General features: G+C 45.4%; 1 protein-coding gene across 9 annotated transcripts in view; it reads right to left on the bottom strand.

Annotated features, from left to right (window-relative positions):
- Snx10 (sorting nexin 10) overlaps window positions 1-25498 on the bottom strand; it is a 62798-nt gene that overhangs the window by 1329 nt on the left and 35971 nt on the right. For all 9 annotated transcript variants that reach the window (XM_052173735.1, XM_052173733.1, XM_052173732.1 and 6 more), the window contains 5 exons: window positions 24983-25029; window positions 13530-13616; window positions 8561-8661; window positions 8113-8211; window positions 204-416 (listed from right to left, as the gene is read on the bottom strand). In XM_052173735.1, coding sequence (XP_052029695.1) covers window positions 204-416; window positions 8113-8211; window positions 8561-8661; window positions 13530-13616; window positions 24983-25006 — 524 coding nt within the window. In that variant the 5' untranslated portion in view covers window positions 25007-25029. The remainder of the gene's footprint in view (window positions 1-203; window positions 417-8112; window positions 8212-8560; window positions 8662-13529; window positions 13617-24982; window positions 25030-25498) is intronic.

The raw sequence follows: 25498 nt of genomic DNA, 5'->3' as shown, positions 1-25498 counted from the left end.
TGCATTCATTAATTCAGTGTGGAGGTGTGTGTGAAGACCACTATGATGAGCTGTCACAGCTCAATAAAATCTCAGTCAATTAATTTTTTCATTATCTTACTATTACATCAACAAAAAGCAAAATGTGTCTGTATATATATGTGCATACACATGGACACTGTGTTATATAAATGTGTCTGTTAAATCAAAGCGTAAAGGAATACCTCTCTGAATCATACTCCACGTCGGTGTCTTTCTTCCCTTCTTCATCTTCTTCGGGGAACCGTCTGTTCATCAAGGCGAACTTGTGAATGGCTTCTTCCACTGAGTACTTGGTCTGCCCAGAAACACATGCTTCAATGTCCTCGGAGCTCAGATGGCTCTGCAGGAAGAGGTGGAGGCTGCTGTCGGAAAGCAAGAGTGCATTCTGCAGGACTCTGGGCAAAAAAAAAAAAAAAAAAAAGGAAAAAGGAAAAAAGAAAAGAAAATAACTGGTGATCAGGCAGGCAGGGGCAGAGATGGGTAGAAGGCAGGCCACCCTTACAAACTGTACTACTGATCTCTTCACTAGAGAACTTTACCCTGATGCTGGGCTCTGCCCACTAACGTCGCGAAAGCATATGCTAACTTTTACTCAATTATTTGGAATCTTAGGTGAGTAAAAACACAAAGCTAATGGTTGAGAACATCTGTTAAAAGAATAACTTCAAGGGCATTTCTTCAATTTAACCATCTGTGAGGACCATGTGGATTAATTATGGGAATACTTTGCTTACATGGTTATAAAAATTTATTCTACTTTTAAAAATTTATGGCCAATAGCGCATGAGTGTGGCAGTCTTTATTGGACAAGCTGTCAAGAAACATCAAAACTTTCAACTATCGTTAAAATTATATGAAAAGTTCAATACACTCCCCAGCACATTCTGCACCTTAAACCTTTACTGGTACACTGTGTACCTAAGTACAAGCTGACAAGGGCTCCTTTGAGGTGGCTTTTCTAACACCTAAAGCTGACTAGAAACTTCTGTAAAATCCTCCGCAGCAATGTGTCTCTATATTGCCAAAATAGTAACTTGGTAAACTTGACCCCAAGCCATTTTCCCGAGTAGGCCAAGGTGGTGCTAAGGACACACTGGCCATCCAACAGGACAGACTGAAGCTTATTAAAGACAGCACACATTTCAGCGAACACATGAGAACCAGATGGAAGATTAAAATCAACCCCTGCAGCAGGAATCTAGCGTGGTCAAATCAAATTCATATCATCAGCCTCGTGTGTGTTTTTCTGTAGTGTCCCAGAATAGGGAATCAGGTCAAAGTATCCCGTCATACTTCACTGAAAACTGGCTTCACATCCTTTTAGCAAATATTTTTTATATATAATATTAAGTATTAACATTTCAGTGGTGATATCACAAGAGATACCATAACCACAATGTATGACCTAAAGGCAAGAAGACACTACAACCCACAAGTCATTTTGCCTGACACGGGATTTTCTCATACCAGACTAGATTATACATTTCAGGCCAAATGAACATTGCCTTGTATCCTGCACGTTTAAACAAGTTACTAGAAAAGTGATTCTTTTCTGGTCGTTGACAGCAATATTGTTAAATACCAAGTACATCACAATACCACATCCTTCTCTTCCAAAGAATACAATTATTTCTTGAAGAAGGCAGTGTCTACAAACAAGCAAAACCCAGCCATCCCCTTTGCTTCGACAGATTTACAAAGTAATTTGAGGGGAAAGAGGTACTTTATTAAGAACAAAAGCAATAGTACTGTGCTTTGCAAAGAGAAAATCTCAAAGAATCTAAGTGTTCAACTCTGTGTCCTCTGCCCTGGTCCTCCCAGAACACGGCCCTGCTGCCTGAGAAAGGTGCATTGGTCACACAGGAAAAGCCTCTGCACTAAAATCCATCTTCCTCATTTACAAGTGCTTTCTAATCACGACCCAAATAATTCAAATTAGGAGAGAGCTTTACAGCAACAAGCCCATGCTACGAACTTGGACCCGCTGTGACGTCCTAGCCAAGCGTTTCCGGTGGCCGCCTGTTGGTAGCTACCCACCAGCCACAGGACAAGTGGCTGTTCATAGGACTGTACATACGGCTTTGCTTCTGTTGGAAATGTGTTTTATTTTCTCTATAAAATAATGGGTGATCTTTAAAATTGATTTTAGATGGTTTGAGGCATTACAGCACAGAAGTAATGCACGCTAATAGCAACGATATTGGACACAAATTCATTTCAGCTTTATTTCATGTCTAAAGCAATTCTACTGAGCCTTGAACGGCTCACGTGCTGTTATTAACTCGCTGGATACCTAACACATGGGCACCGCAAACAAAAGTGATCAGAGTCCAGGCTGATGGAGACCTCAAGGCTACCGTCCCTTTTCTTCTGCCATAATTCAATTTCCAATTTGACTGCACATTAGGCGCCTCAGTTCCCAGTTTTCTGCTGAATACTGCCACCTGGAGGACATGAGGGGAAGGAGGGAGAACAGTTCCACAGGAAGAAAGAAAAGTATTCAGGATGGCCTGCCTGAATACTCACATTCACGGGGCCTGAGAAAGTGCAGATCCAACTGGCCTGCGGAGCAGGGTTTTACTTTTTTAATTCTTGCGTCTTGGTGGCTAAGGTTAGGCCACCAGGTCTGCACGGGTATAAATTTGAAAGTAACAAAGAAAAAACTACTTTAGGATATATTCATGTTTTCACTTTGCAGTCGGAGAGTTTACAATGTAAAATTTAAAATATAAATTTTTAGAGTTTGGAGTGGCGGTGCTCACCTATAATCCCAGCTCCTGGGAAGCTGAGGCAGGAGAACCAAGTTCCAGGATAGCCAGAACAACACTGTGAGGCCATCTCAAATAACAATAACAACAACAATAAATATTTTTAATTTTAAAAATGTGACCTTTGGGAGGACCAGAGGGCACTGTGCCTCCTCCGAGTGACACTCGCTTTGTCAGCATCGTGGCCACCACCGTAACAGAAAAAAGGGCCTTTGCTCTCTGTGGTCATATATGTGCCACATTTTCCCCAAAAAGCCTAACAGTAGAAAATCAACTTCAAGCCTGCTTTAAAGATTGTTGTACGTTGTAAAACAATCAATAAACCATAGTTGATAGAAGCCTCCATAACAATAAATGCATAGGCTGGATATGGTGGGACATGCCTTTAAACCCATCACTTAGGAGGCAGAGGCAGAGGCACAGGCAGGTAGAGGTCATGAGTTCAAGACCAGCCTGGTTTACACACTGAGTTCTAGGACAGCTTGTCCTATATATTAAGACCATCTATAAATCAATCATTCAATCAATAGATAAATGTAGTTATTTCCAAGCCTTTATACCACGACTTTCACAACTCAGTCTACAGAATTTTAAAGGAATTTCTAAAAATATATTTACAATGCAAGTTAAAAGTTGTCCTCCCTCACCATGGTAACTATGCTAGACAAAACAAGGCCTGCTTTTCCTCTGCATTGGACATAGTGAAGTCTAGTTTTCCTTAATGGGATTTTATGAAGCATATTATATAGTGGTTCAGTTGAAGAACAATATAGTTTACAAAATCATTTAATTCTACATATGCCCTGGATCTTCTGATCTCTGTCCATATGATGCTACACACCTCTGTATCATGTAGTCTGATGTTGAAAAAAGAAAGTTAGCTCAGCCCATTTAACTTCTCACCAAGATAAAAATAATTTAAACTATAAACTTTCATTCAAAGATATTCATAATCTATGCTGTGGTGCCCTCTATTGAACATAAATATTTATAAAAAAATTATATGCATATGTGTGTGTGTGTATGTGTGTGTGTGTGTTTTGTGGGGAGTGTCTCTCTCTCTGTGCGTATCTATGTGCATGCCTGTATGTATGTGTTTTTTGTTTAAAAAAAAAAAAAACTTTCCCACCATAGTCGTCGTGGTGTCATACACTTAATAAAGCCAGCACTGAGAGGTAGAACAGGAGGATCAGAAGTTTGGGGTCATTCTCCATTACATAGGCAGTTCAAGGTCAGCCTGGGCTGTCCTAAAACAACAAAAAAAATGAAGAAAAATTATGTAAAACCACAGTCTAACTGCAGGTTATGTTTGCTATCACCAGGAAGCATTCTATACACAAGAGTTGGCTCCTGTTCATAGCAATTAAACCTAAGAAATTAGTAGGGCTTCTATCACAGTTGGAGACTTATGAGCTTATAACTCCAATCTATAACTTTATGTCTATGTTGCTATTATAAGAGCTTACGACTTGTAATTAGGAGAACGAATACAAAAAGAAAATTACAGTCACAAGGGACAATGGATGTTTAAAAATTCACAGTCACAGTGACCAGTTCAGCTGGCCACCCTGCTGATCATAAACACAGCAGTGCCCAGAACACGGGACCCCTGCCTTTCCTACAGTTGTACAGCTGAGACAATCCCACCAGCCAACACCGGTACATGCTGAGACAGAGCACCTACACCTTCAAGCCTGCACAAGATCAGCACATGATCTTCCCTGACAGCCAATGAGAGAAACGAGTCTCCAATTCTTCTGTAGTAGTCGGCCTGAATATGCATTATACCCATATTAAGTATATATTATTACACAAATGATCTTAAAAATGAACATTTCATTTTACATTATACACCCATATATATGGAGAGATATTATGCCTTCGTGGAATTTTAAGAACTTAAAAATTGACATAAGAGTCAAATTTAAATCTATGCTTATTAAAGCCTGTAACCGGCCTATGTCCTCTTTAATGGTATTGATTCCAGAGGCCTCACACCTCTGAGGCATTGGCTGCGGCCTGATGACCCTCCTTAACCGGGAAGCAGTCAGTGCCGCAGAGGGGACACCGAGTGTGCTCAGGCACAGTGCTGGCGTGCTTCTCGCCAGTCGGCTGCTACTCATGCCAAACTGGACCGAACAGGAGACTCAGCCACTGGGCCCAGTCCAAAGCTAACCATCTTTATTTATTTATTCCTTTATTCTGTGTGCCTGGTTGTGGGGAGATGTGCATGCCACAGGAGGAAGTTCCCCGAAATCTGCTCTCACCCTCACCTCCCGGGTGGTTCCCAGGGACCCAACTCACATCATCCGGGTTTACCTGTTTTTATTTTATTTTTTTAACTTTTAAATTAGATCTATTCAGTTTATTTTTGTATATGTTGGAAATAAATGCTTATACACCATACTTGGGAATACCATCAGAGAGATGGCTGCTCTGTGATTGGATCCTAAGGTGACAATCGATATCCAACTTCCTATATGTATGTATGTGTACCATACATACATGTGCATGCCAGGTGCCCATGGAGGCTGGACGTGGCCTTGGAGTCCCTTGGAAGTTGAGTTTCAGAGGGTTGTGATCTGGGAACTGAACCTGGGTCCTCTGGAAGATCAGTACATGCTCTTCCCCACTGAACCATCCCTCCAGCTCCCAGATCAAGTTTTAATTAATTCAGACATGGCAGCAAGAGCTCCCAAATGAAAGTAAAAGAAGTTTCAAGGGAAGAATGATTTATAAGCTCTCTGTCTGTTCAGTCCTAGGCTGTGCCTGTGCCTACGTCCCTGGCACACGGCGGCTGGGTGAAGGGTCAGTCAGCACGTACTTTTCAGAGTCTTTTCCAAGCAGTCAATTGTCTGAACAGCACAGTTCCCAGCAGAGAGAGCAATGCCCTGGCTACTACTCCACTCCACGACAACCAAAGGAATCAGGGGACTCAAAAGAACCCGGATTCCGCAGCTCGGAAAATATCAAGAGCCAGGGCTGATGGGAGACTTAGACCCACGTTCCTTGAGCTCTTGAAGCAAGATGTTCTCCTCTGTGACGCATGTCAAACAAAGCCAGTGAACGAACAGCTAAACAATACACAGTACAAAACACCTCACCTCTGCAGCAGCTCAACGGGAACCCTCGGGAGCAGAGGTCAGCACACCTACTGTGGTGTGTACACCTACTGTGAGAGTGAGCACAGTGTTTAAACACAGTGCCGGGAGCAGACTCTGGAAGCTGGGCACGGTGGCGCACACCTGTAATCCCAAGCTGGGCAGGCGATCAGGACCAGACTCAAGTACACAGGTCTGAGGCCAGTGTAGACGGCATGAGACTTGTACAAGGCCAGCAAGAGAGAAGTGGTCAGCGGTCTGAATTTCCCCAGTGACAGAAACACAGACACTTGCTGTCCCTGAGCCTACAATAGCCCAACCACTCCTCCCCCTCCCCCTCCCCCTGTACCCCCAGGGCTAAGGGATCCCTCCTCCCCACCCTCCTGCCCAGCGCCACCCTACCCAGCGCCACCCCCCAGGCCAGGCTGCCGAGTCCATGGAATCTGGAATGGAGCAAATGTGAACTCCATCTTAAGGGAGACCCCACCAGCCATCGGCCACCTGGGGACCTTAGAGACGACAATTAACAGAGCTCTCCCTAGGAGCTGGAGAAAGATGGCTCATGGGTTAAGAGCGCTGGCTGATCCCCCAGAGGACCTGGGTTTAATTCCCAGCACCCACACGGCACTCCCAACTGCCTATAACTCCAGTTTCAAGGGATCTGGCACAGACATCCACGCAGGCAAAACACGAATATACACAAAATAAAAATGCTTATATTTTAAAAATAATATTAAAGCATATAATATGTATTATTTATATGTAAATATATAAAAATACTATAATAATAATATAAAAAATTGTCCCTAAGGGGAAAATGATGAAAGTCTTGACCAGCACTTGGTTCTGTCACACCTGTGATATGACAAAGGACCCCGCTGTCCTGTTTTCAGACTCAGCTCATCTGATAGCTCCTCTGGGCTCTTTTCACGAGGATCACTCCCCTGCCTCAGTTCATCAGCTCCCAGCTTTCTGTGTGTCCCAGGGACCTCCCAGAAAGGCACCATGCCAATCTAATAGAAACAAATATTAATATTCATGTGCACACTAACATCCAGACCCATTCTAAGCAAGTCCATGGTAGAAAGCAGCTATTTCAGACCAGCTCGGGGTCCTGTTTAGTGAATTCAAAAAGAGAGAATTTCAGAACCAAAGTCACTAGAGGAATGGAGAGTTGGGGCCCTGCCCCTAACTGGTACTCGCCTGACTCCTTATCTAGAGGATGGAAAGACAAGCTCACAGCTGTTTCAGCCCTGAGTACTAAAATAATAACTGCCAACACTCCAACATAAGGTTGTCAGACACCACTGTGGCCCTTAGCCCACTTAATTGTCTCAGCCCTTGTGGGGGAAGGGCCATCATTGTCCCCGTTTTATAGACGGGACAACACAGGCCTGACTCCCAGCTACTAAAGTGGCAGATCCAGGATTTGAACCTCAGCAGCCCAGCTTCAGAATCTGTGTGCAACTGAGGGAGGGGCAGGCCTCTTGTCCTGGTGCTCTAGGGAGGAGTGAGACAATGGAAAGTTCTAGTGACCTGGACTCCAGGCAGCTCCTGTGGAAGGGTCGAAGCGTGGAAGCCGGCCCCGTCGCAGAAATCAGAGCCAAGCTACTGAGGGCACTCAGATGACACACGCACTTGACAAATGGCCCTCTGCAAGGACGAACTGAGTCATGCACTCAGAGAAGGGCCTTCAAGGCCACTTCGGTCTGTCTGTTCTAACTGCTGTATCTGAAGCTAGTTTTAAAGAGGTGCTTCTTGTAAACACAAGGCACACTTATCTCCTGGGAACTGTACTTCTGTCAGCCAGACTCCTGCGTAACTTGTATCTGTTTTACCTTTGTGCTGTTTGCCTGGGTTGGTCGCTGTTTTGGGATATTTATTTGTTGTATTTGTTTGACAAGGACTGGCCTGGAACTCACTGCAAAGCCTGGTCTGGCCTCAAACTCACAGAAATCCTCCTGCCTCAACCTCACAAGTGCTTCCATTAGAAGTGTACGCCCGTGCTGTCTCTGCTCTTAAGAGACCATGTGTTTATTCTGATTCAGACACCTATTGTTTGCAAGCTCTGTTCACATCTGTACTATTTGATGCCAGCCACAAGATGGCGCTCTAATACAGGACATGAATGTATGTGGCCTGCAGTCCAGCATCACTTCAGAGTGGAAATCTCCCACACAGACCCCCTCTGCCCACATCCCTTGTCTGGTGTAGACACTTACTTTCTGAGGAAATCTTCCAAGCCCTGGCGGCGCTGGTCGACATGCTGGCGATTATTCATGTTGAAAAATAGGTTTTTAGATGGAAGTTCTGGTAATTGTCTGATAAGAAAGAAAAAAAGTCAATCAGCAAATCACAGTGACTTAGCTACAGACATCCCTCAAAGTGAAGGCACGCTGTGCATGGTAATAATTGTCACGCAGCTATCACCTAATTATCGTTGTATAATATTAATTTAAAGGAAAATCTGTCTTTAAACACTTCTGGGGCCATTCGTGATTAATATCCATAAAAGCTGGTAGAGTTACGAGATGGATATTAAATTCAGATGCAGTAGGCACAGAACTAATGGGAGCTAGCCCTGTTCTTACCGCATGCATCTTAGTGCTACCAACTTTCAGACCCAGACTGTTGTAGCTACTCCCAGGAATTAAACCGTAAGTCACTTACACCAGCAATGCGTTGCTTTGGAGTCTTTGCCTCAGCCACACGAACTCTCTATACCTTCTTCTTACACAAGATGTTTTCATTGTAAAACACATGCTATTCGTCTGTACAGAAACAGAAAACCATGAGCCTCACCTAGGGGGAAAAGCACTTTCTTACACACACACACACACACACACACACACACACACACACACACACATAAAACTCATGATGTAACCCTCTAGGTAGTATTTGAGCCATGAAACATGTGCATTTATATGTGCACTGCAAAATCTTTCATGTAACTCATCAGTCTCAGCCCCGAAGAAGCCATCACGATGACGTCAAAGAGCAGAGTTAGCCCTGGGAAGCGTGGCCCACCCCTGACCAGAGTCCTGAAGGAGACCTGTACTCTCCTAACTACAAGCATTGTTCCCAAAGATGGATCATTAAGGAAAACCCTAGTGGGTATGGTTGCCCAACCTGTCATCTCAGACTCAGGCAGGAGGCAGGAAGACTGGGTTCAAATCCAGCCTGGATCACACAGTGAGATCCCATCTTGATAAACACACACAAGCCCTAAAATGTGCAATACTCAGGTGTGGCCATTGCAGCTTTCAAACCATCCTGAGGCGTGTGTGGGTCAGAACTGACTTCCTGCTGCTCTTCACAAAGCATCACAGACCTCTGCATCGCAACATGGACTGGGAATCCTAAAATCACTGCTCACCTACACAGCTTTCCCACCCTACTAGACAATGGGAGGGAAGGGCAATCTGAGTCGGGAACCCAGTAGAAGGGCTCAGTGTCCATACCTACAACAGGCACAAAAGTCAGCCCTGGGTCTCCTCCAGGAAAATGGCATCAGCGCTAGTTCCCCAAGTGGGACAGACAGGGTGAACATGAAGATGACCAGAAAGCACCCGGCAGGTATAGTTGATGCCATCGGGTACCAGCCGCCTGTTTCCCTGTAGCAGCCCTGAGGCAGACTTGGGAAATAAACAGGTCTAAGTCCCCAGCCTAGGCGAAGCCACAATGCCACTCCTCTGGGTAAACACAGAATGAGCAAATAGTGTCCTCTGGGTAAGCACAAAGCTGACAAACATCTGTGTCTACTAGTTTCCAAAAACAAGGCCAACTCAGCTGAGTGTGGTAGCTCCCACCTAGAACTCAGAGGCTGGGGCCGGAGGATGGCCACCTGTTTGGGGCCAGTTTAGACTACAGGGTGAATTTCAGAGTAAGACCCTGTGTAAAATCTCAACCACCCCTACAAAAAAACAAACAAACAAACAAAAATCACCCTCTATTTTATATATGCATTTTAAATGAAGACCCACTTCATAATCATTACATTGCTAAATGAGAAATTAACTTTTGCTACTGAGAGCTTCATTATTTAAAAAACTATCCTGCCAGTGATGTCCCGCTGTTTTCTTGGAAATCTCAATCACTGTGTACATTTTGTTCATGGGCTGTCCCCATGAAACACAGGGCAAAGTTCCCGGATGCAGGGAGGTTAAGAGACTCACCCGCAAAGTCCACAGCACAACACCTAGCCACTTACACTGCCACAGAGGCAAAGCCTACCAGAGATGCCTATGGCATCACAGCATTCTGAGGGACAACTTCAAAGCACAGCGCTACCTGACTAATGCACTCCTTGGGGACCAAGGCAGCAGACTTTGTTATACCAGAGTCACGGCCCTAACAAGGTCCATCCTCTCAGTACCCTCTCCTCAGAGAGAGTCAGGCCACCACAGGGACTTCTTACATCGCCAGTAGAGGCTGGACCCATTTAAATCCAGTTTCCCAGCACACAGTGACGGGTGTCAGAAACAAAACCCTACCTGCTATTGATACCAGAATGAGGCCCATCTGTGAGTCTCTCTACCAAAGGATAGGGTCAGGGGAAGATACTTGAAGGGCCAGTCAGCTCTATCATTACTGGGTTTATAACCCCAAGAAAATGTGGGCATTCCAGAGTCACCTGGTTTCATATCCCTTGAGGTTCATTTGAGTGAACGGATCCTCAGTGGATGCCCTCAGAGCTTACTAATGGAGGCCAGCCAAAAGCCTTATTCACCTGCCCGCTTTGAATTGTACCTTGTGAGTAGGTCTGCACTGACTGGCTCAGTCCCTTTAAGTCCACATGCTTGTCTCGGCCACTGCCAAGCCTAGAGACCTACTTTTGTCAACTGAGTATTACTTCAGAGAGACACCAGAACACACAAGTAATTGTCCAAGGACATAGAATTGGGGGGGTGAGGGGGAGAGATACAATATTAACCATTTTATATTAATATGTGACAATGGGTTTTATTACAGCATTTTTATTCATATGTGTACATTTCTGAATTCGTACCATTCAATTAGCACCAAATAATCTATATTTGATTATCTCCTGAAAATAATCAAATTTCATAATGCTCTGAAGTATGTGATGGGCCCACAAACACTCTTAGAAGCAATTAAATAATTTAAAAAATTTAAAAATTCCATTTTGTTTCAAATGCTTATTCTTAGGGGATGGAGAGCCGGCTCAGCGGTTAAGAGCACTGGCTGCTCTTCCAGAGGTCCTGAGTTCAATTCCCAGCAACCACATGGTGGCTCACAACCATCTGTAATGGGATCTGATGCCCTCTTCTGGGGTGTCTGAAGACAGCTAAGGTGTAGTCAAACGCTTTTTTTTCCCCATTCCTTTGGGCCCCACATCTGCTTCAAATGTCTATTCCTTTTTAATAATACTTAATTCATTTAATTTCATGTGTGTGCGTGTGTGTGTGTGTGTGTGTGTGTGTGCTCCTGAGTGTATGTCGGTGCACCAAGTGCCTGCAAAAGCCTAAGGACATCAGAAGAGAGGCTGGAGGCCCTGAGACTGGAGTTCCAGCCGCGGCGGGCTGCCATGTGGGTACTGGGACTGAACTCCAGGTCCCCTGCAAAAGCCAGTGCTCGTAACTGCTGAGCCAGCAAGCTCTCCAGCCCAAATGCCTATTCTTTTTTTTTTAAATACTTTTTTTTAAAGATTTATTTATTTATTACATGTAAGTACACTGTAGTTGTCTTCAGACACCCCACCAGAAGGTATCAGATCTCATTATGGATGGTTGTGAGCCACCATGTGGTTGCTGGGATTTGAACTCAGGACCTTTGGAAGAGCAGTCAGTGCTCTTAACCACTGAGCTACCTCTCCAGCCCTCAAATGCCTATTCTTATGTGCTCATAACTTTGCACACAGAATGCATCTTTGGTGTGAGTTTTACATAAAACAAAAGCAAATTAGCAATGTTAGTGGCTTAGAAAATAACCACAAAAAGAGAAAAATGGGGCAGGGGCAGTGCAGAGTTTTTATACCTAGCTTATTTTCTAAATTGGGGACTCTCGAAGGAAAAATTTTTAGAGTGGTGTTCAGATTTCCAGTATGCCTGATGACACTGAATGGTGTCACTTCACTTGTGCCAGATACATCAGATGCTTGTGCTAGATACAGTCTGAGATGCAGCTGACGGCCCGGTGAGACAGGAAAGAATGTCTCTTCAAGATGAGGAGCCAGTGAGCCAAGTGTCTGGGGCCTGTCTGCCCTGCCTCCTGTCTGCCCTGCCTCCTGTCTGCCCTGCCTCCTGTCTGCCCTGCCCCCTGTCTGCCCTGCCCCCTGTCTGCCCTGCCCCCTGTCTGCCCTGCCCCCTGTCTGCCCTGCCTCCTGTCTGCCCTGCCTCCTGTCTGCCCTGCCCCCTGTCTGCCCTGCCTCCTGTCTGCCCTGCCTCCTGTCTGCCCTGCCCCCTGTCTGCCCTGCCTCCTGTCCGCCCTGCCTCCTGTCCACCCTGCCTCCTGTCCGCCCTGCCTTCTGTCCGCCCTGCCTCCTGTCCGCCCCGCCTCCTCCAGGAGCTCTGAGGTACAAATGCAGGTGTCCCTTTACAAACTCTCTGCTGCTCTTGTTCCACAGCAGCAGTGGGAGCCGCAGCACAGCCGCAGTGGCGGGATGTTTCCACGTGGCCCCCTGCAGGACAGGTCGCTGGCCTTGTTCAGGACACACACAGCAGACTCGGCACTGAACAGACATTTCGGAAACTTATGGCTCGGTGTTATTTCCACTTGGGCGAATGCTGCTTTGACTAGCTTCCTCTTTGTCTAATGACTCAAAATCTAGTCATTTCCAAACTTCTGATTCTATATATAAAATAGGGCAAGGTATAATAAAGGCACATATAAATAAAAATACTACAGTAACCAGGCAGTGGTGGCGCACACCTTTAATCCCAGCACTTGGGAGGCAGAGGCAGGCGGATTTCTGAGTTCAAGGTCAGCCTGGTCTACAGAGTGAGTTCTAGGACAGCCAGAGCTATACAGAGAAACCCTGTCTCGAAAAAAAAAAAAAAAACAAAAAAAAACAAAAAAAAAAAACAAAAACCTACTACCATGTACTAATCTAAAATGTTAATATTGTATCTCTTTTCTCCAAAATTCTATGTTCTCTCAAAATTTAAGAGTTACCAAATAATATATTATCTTGAAATATAATATCACAGGCTAAAGAGATGGCTCAGCGGTTAAAAGCTGCTTTTCCAGAAGTCCTGCGTTTAATTCCCAGAAACCACATGGTGGCTCACAACCTGTAATGGGGTCTGACGCCCTCTTCTGGCATGCAAGTGTACGTGCAAATAGTACACTCATACACAAACAAGTAAATTTTTAAAAAAGAAAAAATATAATAGCACAAAGAAATACAACTGATAAGTTATACTTTTTAACCATAAATTTTTAAAATAGTCACATCTTTATAAGTAAATATAAAGAAATAGTAATAGTTTAAACAAGTACAATATGAGCTTCAAAGAAGCAACTCTTCAACTCCCTGCTTCATTTGTGATACAAGCTTAGCTGCAATTACCCCAACTCAGTTCTATGACTAAAGGAGGTTTTCAGTTCTTAGCACCATTCTGTCACATAAAATGTTCACCGCCTAAAACCTGATTCCTACTGGCTGTGTACTTACGTGAATGCATATCTCATAGTCGATGTAAGAGTGCCAAAAGTCCTCCTTCTGAATCCTGGGGTCTCGGACCCAGACACTCACGAACTCCTGTAGGGGCATTGGGAATAAAGAACGGAGTCAGGGTTACGGAAAGGGCTGGAAGGAGCCAGGACAGAACTGGAGGTGCCAGCCAGTGTGCTTGCCGTCCCTCAGAAAGGAGGAAGTAGAGACCATGAATCAGGTGTCACCAGAGTCCAGAAGACACTCTGCCACAAATGGAAACTTAAATAACGCAAAACTGAGCGGAGAGTGCCTCTGGCCAGCGTGTTAAGGGTATCAGGAGAGAATCAAGAATATAGTTCTGAAACTGGCCCTTAATACTAAACCTTTGAAAAATAAGGTGCCCCTTGTCTCAGCTTCTCAGTGCAACAGTTACTAACACCATCTCCAGTATCTGTGACCTGTCAAGCAAATAAAGGTCACAAAGAAAGGGAAATAACAAAGGTCTGGCAAAAAGAAAGCACTGGGGACCACACTGTCCTGCCCGGCCTGGAGAACACGGGCCATAGGAACTTAACAGAGGAAGACACACTCCCTCTCTCCCACAATGTTTAATTATATTTTCTATACCCCAAGTCATTTCCCCTTTATCTTTGTGTTATGAGGAAAAGGGAAGTTTTCTAAAGCAGAGGCACAAGGGCACGCCTGCAGCCCAGCACTCTGGGCGCGCGGGGGGCGGGGGGGGGGGGGGGGGGTAGGAAGGAGTGGCATTAGTTCCAGGCCAGGCTTAGCCACAGAGCCAGAGTCCGAGTCAAAACAACAAAATAAATTAGTAAGTAAACACATAAAAAAAACAGTTATTGTAGATAAATGTTTGTTTTTAAAGACAGTACGAGTAGAAGAAAAGAGTTGGGGCGAGCATTTGTTGCTCTTCCGGAGGACCAAGGAGTCCGTTCCCCGCACCCACATGTTAACTCCAGTTCCTGGGGAATTCGACCCTCTCTTCTGGGCTGCCCGGGCACTGCAGGCTTGTGGTGCACATATACACATGCAGAAAGAATACCTATACACATAAAGATTTTTGATTTTTTTTAAAAGATTCAAAGGAGAAGAGGAAGGCAGGTCACATAACCAACAAGAGGTTTTCTTTAGTCCGTAAGACACTTTTCAAAAGCAGAAAAGTAGTGCATGCTTCCTCACAGTAACACTGCATCCAGTACATCTTGTCTTAAAAAGCAGCAAACCCTCCGATCCTGCTTTTGAGAATGTGCCTCACCGCGTGCCCTCAGGGTCCTAGGGAGGCAGAGGCAGGCAGATCTCTGGGAGTTCAAGGCCAGCATAGTCTACTGAGAGAGTTTCAGGACAGCCGGGGCTACACAGAGAAATTCCATCCTGAAAAAAAAAAAAAAACAATACAGATAAATAAATCAATCTATGTTTGCTTGGCCAGTAGACGGGGGAAGGGGAGGGAATAAGGGAGAGGAAGAGAGTGATGGGGAGGGAGTTAGGACTCACAGCCACACCATCCTGAACACATCCAATCTCATCAAATAAGCAGGTTGGGAAGAGAAGCAAGACCACAAGCCTTCAGAAGATGACACCCCTTCCAAGTCTCCCAACCCTGCACACATAAGGCTCCATTATGGCTTTTTAAAAAAGATTATGTATGTATGTATGTATATATGTATGTATATATATGTGTATGTATGTATATGTATGCATGTATATGTGTGTATATGTATGTATGTATATATGTATATATGTATGTATGTATGTATATATGTATGTATGTATGTATGATGTATGTATGTATTATGTATACAGCATGCCAGAAGAGCGCACCAGATCTGATTATAGGTGGCTGTGAGCCACACCATGTGGTTGCTGGGAATTGAACTCAGGACCTCTGGAAGAGCAGCCAGTGCTCTTAACCACCAAGCCATCTCTCCAGTCCTCCATTCTGGCTTTTATGGGCCTTTCTTTGACCTCTTCTAATTTTAAAAGAAATTATAACAGTTTCTCTGGCCCTCAAAAGTAGCGCTGTCCTTGGCGCTGTGCCTAGTGGAGGACTAGGGGACAGTTCCCAGTCACCGTGTCCCGTGGGACCGCGTTCCCACGGAGGGTATTGGTAGTACCAGCTTTCCACGAAGAGGCGCACATTCTCGGATGAGTCGGAACAGAAGCCAACTCTTTCCAACCACTCAATGTCACACGTTAACAGAGACGGAAAACATCTGCCAGCACTGAAATGGTAGGGCCTCAAGCATCGGAAGCGGACTCCAGGCACAGAGGCTCATACTTACAATCCCAGCACTCAGGAGGTGGAGGCTGGATTGTCCAGAATTCAAGGCCCCCAGCCTTATACTGAGTTCCCAACAAGTCAGGTACACCAGGTGAGACTCTATGTCAAAAACAAACCCACAGCCAAAGAACTGGAAGGGCAGACGCACATCTGTCATCGTCTGAACTGTAAACTCCACATCTGTGCAGATACACAGCATCTTAGCAATCCACTGTAACAACAGTCAAGTGGCTCTGACGTCAGCACATGCATGCTTTTCTCACCGTAATTCTTTGCTCTTCCCCAGTGCTGGCATTTCAACTTGGACAGAATTTCTAGTCACAAAACTACAAATAAATCCAAGCTCCTTGCCCACTTCACCCATGATGAGTTCACCAAGCCTCACTTTCTGCCTCCAGAAAATGGGAAGACCGCCCCTATTTCAGCTGTTAAGCAGATGAAATAACAAAACATCACTGAAAACATCTGGAAATGTCCCACTACAGCTAAGCAAACACAAAGCAAATCACGTCAAGGGAGAAGTTTAGCAACTCAGAGCGCCAGCATCAAGAAAAAAGAAAAGCTAGCCAGACATGGTGGCCCTCGTCTTTAATCCCAGCAAATGGGAGGCAGAGGCAGGAGGATGTCTGAACTCAAGGTCAGCCTGGTTTATGGGCAATCACATTCTAGGACAGCCAGGGCTACATAGAGAAGCTCTGACTCAGAAAAAAAGAAGGGGAGAGGGAGGAGAGGGGAGTGGTTAAGGGAGGGGGAAAGAAAAGAAAATCTAATCTAGGCCTTGTTAATGAAGGAGAAAATCCAGTTTCAGTATAAAGAAAAGAAAAAGATGGGGGGGGGAAGAAATTAAAAATTTCAATCTGAGCCTGAGCCTATTGGTGCACAACCATAATTCCAGCACTCAGGAGCAGAATCACCTCATAGTGAGTACCAGGCCAGCCAGGGCTACACAGTGAGACCTTGCCTCAAATCACCATGATCACACTGGCCGGCCCTTCCCTCTTTCCCTTCTTCCCTCCCTCCCTCCTTCCCTCTTTTCCTCCTTTCCTCCCTCCCTCTTTTCCTCCATTCCTCCCTACTTCCTTCCTTCCTTCCTTCCTTCCTTCCTTCCTTCCTTCCTTCCTTCCTTCCTTCCTTTCCTTCCTTCCTTCCTTCCTGGTCACCATGTAACCCAAACTAGCTTTGAACTCTCAGTCCTAGCTCAGGCTCCCCCAACACACCTCAGTTCCCAAGCCCAGATTTCTCTGACTTGTGGCTCCAGCCATAGACTGGTTCACTCTGTCACACTCTCTTCCTGTGTACTGAAATCCTCCCTAAGGCAACAGTGCCCCTCAGCACCGCCACCTGACCCCCAGTCCCAACCCCCAGTCCCAACCCCCTGCAGAGAACAGGGCCTCCTAGGACAGAGAGCTAAAGGACCACACAAGGCTCCACCCTCCAGCAGTCCAAGAGTGGTGACCTTTGCTGGGGAGAGCAGACTCCATTGCAGCCGCCAGAGGTTGGGCAGAGGGCTCTGGGACTGCAGCAGGGCACAGGTCTGTTCCCGCCCTTGAACGCTGAATGCTGGCCTTCCTGCCTAGATGATTAAAGCCAGCCATTTTCCCTTTCTTCCTCTGCCTCCTACCCTAACCTTTTGTTGCTTTTTGTTCCCTAATCCGATCATTTTCCACATGCGACTCAGTCAGCACTCTCAGATCTCTCCTGGTGTGATTTGACTGTCCTAGGAGAATCTCTTGCTCCCTGGCTCTCAATGGCGCACGGCACTAACCAGTGGGCCTCCTCTCCTGAATCCTACCATAAGCAACTCGGGCTGGCTTTCCAGACAAGAAGGCCTGACACGTCCGTGCCTCTACCGACATCAGTCGACCAGTCAGTGGATGCCTGCACAAATGAGCAGATTGCCTTCATGGGGAAAACTAAATTAAACTTGAGCTGAAATAAAAACCTCTTCCACCTGGCCTCTTGGACACCACTTATCATTGAATTAAGTTATCTCCTAGATGGCCTCAAGTTTATCTTAATTTACCCATCCCATCCTCCAAGGGTGTGCCAATTAACCATAGGCCTCAACCGGTGCAATGCTTAAGATCTATGTGAACAAACCGTCTTCAAACATCCTAAAGAACTTCAGAAATGCCTATTTACATAGAAATAATTGAAAATCACTCTGATACTCTCAGTAACTTTGTCCCCTAAGACTTGTGCAAGGCAACAATTTGTTGGCCTAGTTGGAGTTAAAATATGTACTTGAATGTAATAAAAGTGCATTTATTTTAAAATATTCTGTAATCTGGATGGACCTCTCCTCCCCCACCCTGCAATTAGTAGGAATTAGTGAACTTTCAACACACTTCCAGCTATGAACAGCATGCCCAGACAGCCGAGGTTCACCTATAATCTCTTTAATTAGACGCATCCCTCACGACCTGCCTACCATCCTTCACGGGGATGCTGACAGGCTGTCCGCCACAGAGGACAGCCCCATGTCCCATACCTGGAATCATATGGATTTCCTATGGAAATGGCTTCCAAAGGTGCTGTTAGTCAATTTAATAACCTTATTAAACACTTTAATGACTTCTTGGGCCTAATGACTACATCTGCTATGAAAGGAAATGCAGGAGGAATAGAATTAAAAATTTAAAGTAACTGATTCTTACTGCACTCTGTGAGAAAGCAGGCCATGAGGTCTGTGAGAACCCAATCACTGTGTGCTCTTTGATTTCCACGGCCCCTGTTTCTCCCTGACCCCTGACCCAGCTCCAAGCTTATCTGTCTGCTTAGCCTCTTCTTCCCTAACAGCTGGGCAACACTGCCCCAGTCCTACAGATAAAAGAAGCTTAAGTAGCCAGCCCAAAAGTCAGAGGACCAGCAAGACTGGGCTGAGTTTACAGCTCGGATTTGCCTCCTGTCCAAATCCTGGACTCTAGAGGTTCCTTTGGCAGCAATGATGCCACCGTGTTCCCACCCAGTGGGATCATCTGCTGTTATCAGTAAACATCAGCTCTTCTGCAGCTGCCCCTCCCACCCAGGATGACAAAGGTTTGGTCATCGTGTCTCTTTGGGTTCCCTTTGGCCTGTGGCACTCTCACGGGCCTCCCTTGGTTTGGGTGACCTAGATGATTCTGAGAACTTGCTGCGTCTTTTGTAGCTGTTCCTCAGTCGGGGTCTATCTAATGTTTGTCTCAGGTCTAGAGTGGGGTTCTCCGTGTTTGGAAGGGAAAGGGGCGATGAAGCCCCACCTTTCAGCACGTCAAAGGCACCTGCTGTCCCTGGGAGTCTTCACCACTGTTTCACGTTGGTCACCTGGCTGAGACTGTGACTGGCTGATTTTTCCATCATAAGCTTCCTGTTTCTTGTCTGCTAATAAATGTGAAGATAAACATATGCTAATTTTTTCCAGTCACTTCTAATTTAGTTGTAGCTGGCAAAGTAGTTCTAATATTTAAAATGCATTAGAATGCTAACATGAAAGAGAGGGATATTAAACTATAAATCCTTTATCGTCTCCATTTCCTAAAACTGCATACACATTAAGTACAAGAAAGGGCTGGGAAGGAATAGCTCAAGCATCTATCTTTTCCTTAGAACGTATGTTCTGTAGTGAACAAATCTTTTCAAATCTGGGAGATGAAAATAAAATCCGTTGTTGAGACTCGGGCAGAATGAAACAAAGCTCCCTGGTGACTGTCACACAAACGGGCTCAGAATGATAGCAGTGCTCCCTGGCTTTCCAGGCTGCTTTGATTTTATTACTGAAACTGTACTATTACTTTTAATTTTTCTTTATTTATATTTAGGCTTACGGGTGCTTTGCTAGAATGTATGTCTGTGTACCTCATACATGATTGGTGCAGGAAAAAGTCCAGAAGAGGGCACTGGATCTCCTTGGACTGGAGTTACAGACAGTTGTGAGCTGCCACACTCACAGTCGGTACTGAGAATCAAAGCTTAATCTTTGAGAATATTCCTTGGAAAGAACAGCAAGTACTCTTAAAGGCTGAGCCATCTCTCCAGCCATAGAAAGGGTTCCATTTTTTCAGTAGGAAAACTCAGTAACTGGGTAGAATTCCAGCAGCTGAGAATAAGAAGAGGTGTGGACATGAAAGGAAGAGAAAAAAAAAAAAAAAAACGGTAGAATTTAGGTTTAACAGAGTGTTTAAAGGGTCACAAGACATGAGACACTGGTCTCTATTTTTTAAGTGACAGCCTTTCGGTTAAACCCTAGCCAGCTTCCAGTCAGTACCCGATATCGAAAGCTGCATCCCTGTGTTTCCAGGCTGGGGGACAGTTCAGTGGTAGAATGGATGCTACGTGTTTGCTGGTCCTGGCACCACAAAAGCACAAACAAAAAAATACCAAAACCGGATATCATGTGTATACCTGTAATCCCAGCACTTGAGAGGCCCAGGTAAGAGGATCGCCACATGCCTGAGGCCTCCCCTGGCTAAATAAGGAGTGGCAGGGCCAGCCTGGCCTACATCGTGAGACCTTACCTCAAATGTCTAAACAAAGAAAAACAGCTTTCTCTCTCTTCTTTTCTTTTTTTTGGGGGTGCGGGTGGGATGGGGAAGTAGTGTTCAAGCCAAGGTCTCTGTGTAGCCCTGGCTATCTTGGAGCTTACTCTGTAGTCCAGGCTGGCCTCAAATGCATAGAGATCCACTTGCCTCTGCCTCCTAAGTACTGGGATTAAAGGATGCACCACCACTGCCCAGCCACCTCCCTTTCTTAAAGGGAGTCCAAAATGTTTCCCTTGGAAACAAACTGTATCTTAAACCTATTAACACTGTTCATCCATTCAGCAGGGCTCTTCATCTAAAATGGCAACAGGTCCCTGGCAACTCTGCCACCCTCTGTCCTCTGTTAGTGATGGGGACCTGGTGGTGTGTGGAACTCTCTTGGGACACTTAGGCTTGCCGTATTCTGGGTGCTCCCTGCCTAGCTCACCCATGACAGGCACAAACCTTTAATCCCAGCACTCAGGGGGCAGAGGCAGGTGCATCTCTATGAACCTGAACTCGTGGTCAAGGCTAACTTGATCTACATAGTAAATCCAGACCAGTGAGGGTTACACACACAGGGTCTCAAAACTCCAAAAGAATAAAAACAAAGAACTCATTCAAGTGTCAATAACCGGTGGTTGCCTGAGAGTCGCTGTTCTTTCCCAACACAAAGTAAATGTTCTTTGAAGAAGGAAATTCTATCTTTAAGGTATAAGTCTCTAAAGCAGTAGTTATCTATTTCCCTAACGCTGCGACCCTTTAATACAGTTCCTCACCTTATGGTCTCCCTAAAATTATTTTTGTTGCTACTTCATAACTGCAATTTTGCTACTGTTATGAATCATAATGCAAATCTCTGCTACACAGGATATCTGATACGTGACCCCCGTGATACGTGACCCCCGTGATACGTGACCCCCGTGATACATGACCCATAGGTTGCTGCTTTAAAGGGAGAATGCAGCTATCGTGACCCGGGAAGAAGGGATACACACACGTGAACACACACACACACATATATAAAGTCTCATCCCTAGGAGGGATGCTCCAGTTACAGCGGCTGAGGAAGAAACAGGGCTCCTTCCTCGGGGATCAGCAGCCCAAGACGGTTAAGAGCAGGATGTGAATCTCGAGGAAAATGTGAATCTCGAGGAAAACGAGCTTCCCACAGAAGGGACAAAGGTCCCAGTGCTGCAGAGAAATGATGCTGCCCCTCCCGGGCATTCGGATATAAAAGGGGCAAAAATGCCTGACTCCACAAAAGATGCTGACTGAAACGCATGCCCTGTCACACCCACCTGCCTTTCCATTTGGATCTGGGTTCTGTCTCATTAAACACAGGGGTTGATTCAGTAGGGTCCGTCTAATTATTCTTATTAAAATATGTAACCATAATATTTTAATTGTAAATTAAAGTTGCATGCATGAATGAGTCTGAATTCATTTTAATTTTACAATGGCCCAATGCCAAGGCCTTTTTATAGGGACAATCCATCAGCGGAGATACTGCTCTCCTGGGAATTCAAACCAATGCGCAAATGGAACGTGTTTAACTAACAAGGGAGACTCTCACTCCCTTCTCTCCTCTTGCTAGATTTATTATGGTAATAAAGCTGCCTTGACAAGAGAGACTACATTTCCCAAATCTTTTTTAAAAATTACCAAACCTCAAGACTGGTACCACCAACTATGACTGGCATGTCACTCCTAGCCATCTGTATCTTGAACAATGATGGCGGTGGGTAGGTCTTAGTCCGAGTGCCAATCCCGTGATTAATGGGGAATGACTGCTATCTATGGGCATCAATTGGAAGTGCTTGTACAAATACTGGACTAAGTTCTAGGACAACAGCGATACTGCATGTGACCCCTACATGTGTGATTAGGGGGGATCCTGACTATTATTACACTGAACAATAATCAATCACTAGGCTCTACAGACTTCAATAACTCTAGCTGGCCTTGAATACAGGGTACTCTTGGAGTAATCAAGGAGATGAAAACACCTCTTGTACATGTATGTGTGTAACTCTGGCCTTCCTGGAACTCACTCTGTAGCCCAGGCTGGCCTCGAACTCAGATCTGCCTGCCTCTGCCCCCCCAAGTGCTGGGATTAAAGATGTGTGCCACCACTGCCCAACAAAAATACCTTTTTAAAGATAAGGTTGTTGGAAGTTTCTTTGTGATACCCAACTGAGGCCTGAAGGAACAGAGGCCTTCAACAATGTATGGAAGCTGAGGTTGGGCAAGGGGGCACTACTAGAAACAGCCCAGGGCCAAGACTGCACGGAGCTTTCAAGGTTCCAAAATAAGCTCAGAAACAGACAGCAAGCAGTGCCCCGGCACTGGGGAGAAGAAGGAAGTCTGGGAAAGACACTGAGCTTGCAGGTCCCTAAAGGCCAAAGTGCAGGAATTCTGGCTATGCTCAAAAGGCTACAGCTTAGCATTGTGGGTCCACAAGGAGGATGGACAAACAGCTGATAAGCAGCCAGATGTTATACTACAGCACACTAGGATCTCACCTCTCTATATTTATTCTTCCTGATAGAAGCTAAGCTAAATCTTCAAACGCGTATAAGCCGGGCGGTGGTGGCGCACGTCTTTAATCCTAGCACTTGGGAGGCAGAGGCGGGCGGATTTCTGAGTTCGAGGCCAGACTGATCTACAGAGTGAGTTCCAGGACAGCCAGGGCTACACAGAGAAACCCTGTCTCGAAAACAAACAAACAAACAAACAAAAACCAAAAGAAAAATCTTTGAATGTTGCACATCTATTTGCACATCATCTATTTACAGTATGTTTTTCCCTTTCCAACTGAAGAAATTGCCATTTTTAAATTCATTAATGATATGAGATTGTTATGAAGTTATTTCATCAGAGATGACATTTTCAAGATCACTGATAGGTTATCTTTATATAGTTGGTGTGATGGTTAATATTGATTATCAGCTTGACAGGATCTGGAATCACCCGAACAATACAGGGTATTCTTGGAGTAATCAAGGAGATGAAAATCCCTCCAGGCATGCCTACAAGGGATTATCTTGCCTCGGTTAACTGAGGTGGGAGGTCTCACCCTAATCATGGGTGTCACCATTCCCTATGCTTGCGTCCCGGACTTCATAAAAGGAACAAAGTTGATCATGAGAACTCATAGTGCTCTGCTTCCTGACTGTGGACACAGCATGATCAGCTGTAGCTATCTCCACCTCCTGCCACCATGGCTCCCCTACCATAATAACTGCATCATGAACTGTGAACCAGAATAAGCCATTTCTCCTGAAGGTTGCTTTTGTCAGGGTACTTTATCACAGCAACTAAAAGATGCTCAAAACATGTCAAAAACAACAGTCTATAGAGTATTTGCCACGCAAGCATAAGGTCCTGAGTTTGATCCTCAGAATCCATATAAAAAGCAGGTCATGGTGGCATGCATCTGTAATCGCAGACTGGAGAGGTGGAGACAGGAGGATTGCCAGGGCTCAATGGCCAGCCAATCTAACCTAACTGAAAGGCCCCAGATGCCAGTGAGTGACTGATTCTCAACACGTAAGTTGGACAGCCATCTGAGGAACATCACCCATGGTGGGACACCCCCACCCCCCAACCCACCCCCAACCCACCCCCACCCCCGCCTCCACACACAAGCACCAGTGCACACATACACAACTGGAAAGAAGCTGGACATGGTGGTTCACACCTAGGTGAGGGCCATCTTGAGCTACACAGTGTATCTCTCCCAGATATATAAACTTTTTCCTGGTCATTCTGCCCTAAACGAGATAGCTATTACCTCAGCAATTACATTGCACTTAGGATTATAAGTCTTCCAGAGATGGTTTAAAGTATCTGAGAAGCTGGATATAGAGGCAACCCTTGTAATCCTATCCCTGGGAAGGTAGAAGCAGAAAGATCAGAGATTTAAGGCCTATGTTGGCCGCACAATGAGTTCAAAGTCAGCCTGGTATCCCACCTTAGAGGCTGAAGAAATATGTAAATACCTGGAAGGACTGGGCAGGCTAGATGCAAACACTACACGGATATTATACAAAGGGCTTGATCACCTGAGACTTTGGTGGGTGGTTTCCTAGAACCAGTGCCTTGTGGGTAGTGAAGGACAGCTAAATTAGCCCTACCCCAGATGGAAGCCCAGGAAACTGGCTTTGGAGCCTGTAAGTCCAGAATGCAATCAAGAAAAGAGAGTCTTGTTGAGGTGTATGGGAAACAAACAAACACAAAACAACAACAAAACAGAACTCTAAAAAGCAACAAACAGGTCAGACTGAAAGTACCGGCCAGCTGACACTTTCCTGGGTCCCTACTCAAGCTGAGAATATCCAGGGATGAGACAATCGAGCAGAAGACCAAGCAAGCAGCGTGGAAGAGATGCTCAGGCAGAGGGCGCTGGGCAGAACCTGGGCGGACTCTGGGTCTGGGGCCAGTGCTTTAGACGGATGAGAGGGGGGCAGAGGGTGCTAGAGCTTAGTCACAGAACCAGAAAGGAAACAGCATGGGATGTCTACAGGGGACAGGGAGTGTCTGTTCTTCTTTCAGCCCTCTCCTCAGATGTCACCTGTTTCTAGTAACTTCTCAGACTAGTCTGTGATGGGCCAATGTTCGTGGGTTATTATTTTCAGCCCAGATTTTCCATAAACGAATGGGTAGCATCTTACCTCTTTCTGCTGTTCTGGGAACATCTTCAGCACAGGACACAATCAACCTGAAAAATAAGGTATCAATATTTGTGACATCAAAGTTCCACTGTAGAGTCCCCCGTACCCCACTCTTCAATTCGTGGAACTGAATCTTTCGTTCACAGCTTCCGGGTCCCTCCCTCCAGCCCTGTAAAAAGAACATGTGATTTAAAAGAGTGATGTGTGGTCAAGGCGGACAGACCTCAGAGGACGGAGTGGAAGTGTGGCTGCCTAAAGGGCATTCCTACCCCAGCTGCCAGGCCTATGAATGTGGCGCTATTTGGAACTGCAGTTAAGAGTACACAGATAGTCATTCTAGCCTACTCAAGGCATCCTAAATCTAATGACAATGGGGGATACGGTGTCATATATCCCATGTGGTCCTTGAATTCACCTTTTAGGTGGTTCTGGCCCTCCTACCTCTATTATCTAAGTCCTGGATTTAAAAGTGTCTGCCACCATAGCTAGTGACGAGTATCCTCATAGGAGAAAGAA

This window comes from Apodemus sylvaticus, chromosome 2, assembly GCF_947179515.1.
Source record: "Apodemus sylvaticus chromosome 2, mApoSyl1.1, whole genome shotgun sequence".
Taxonomy (NCBI): domain Eukaryota; kingdom Metazoa; phylum Chordata; class Mammalia; order Rodentia; family Muridae; genus Apodemus; species Apodemus sylvaticus.
Note: the sequence above shows the minus strand (reverse complement) of the source record. Positions and strands in the feature narration are given on the sequence as shown.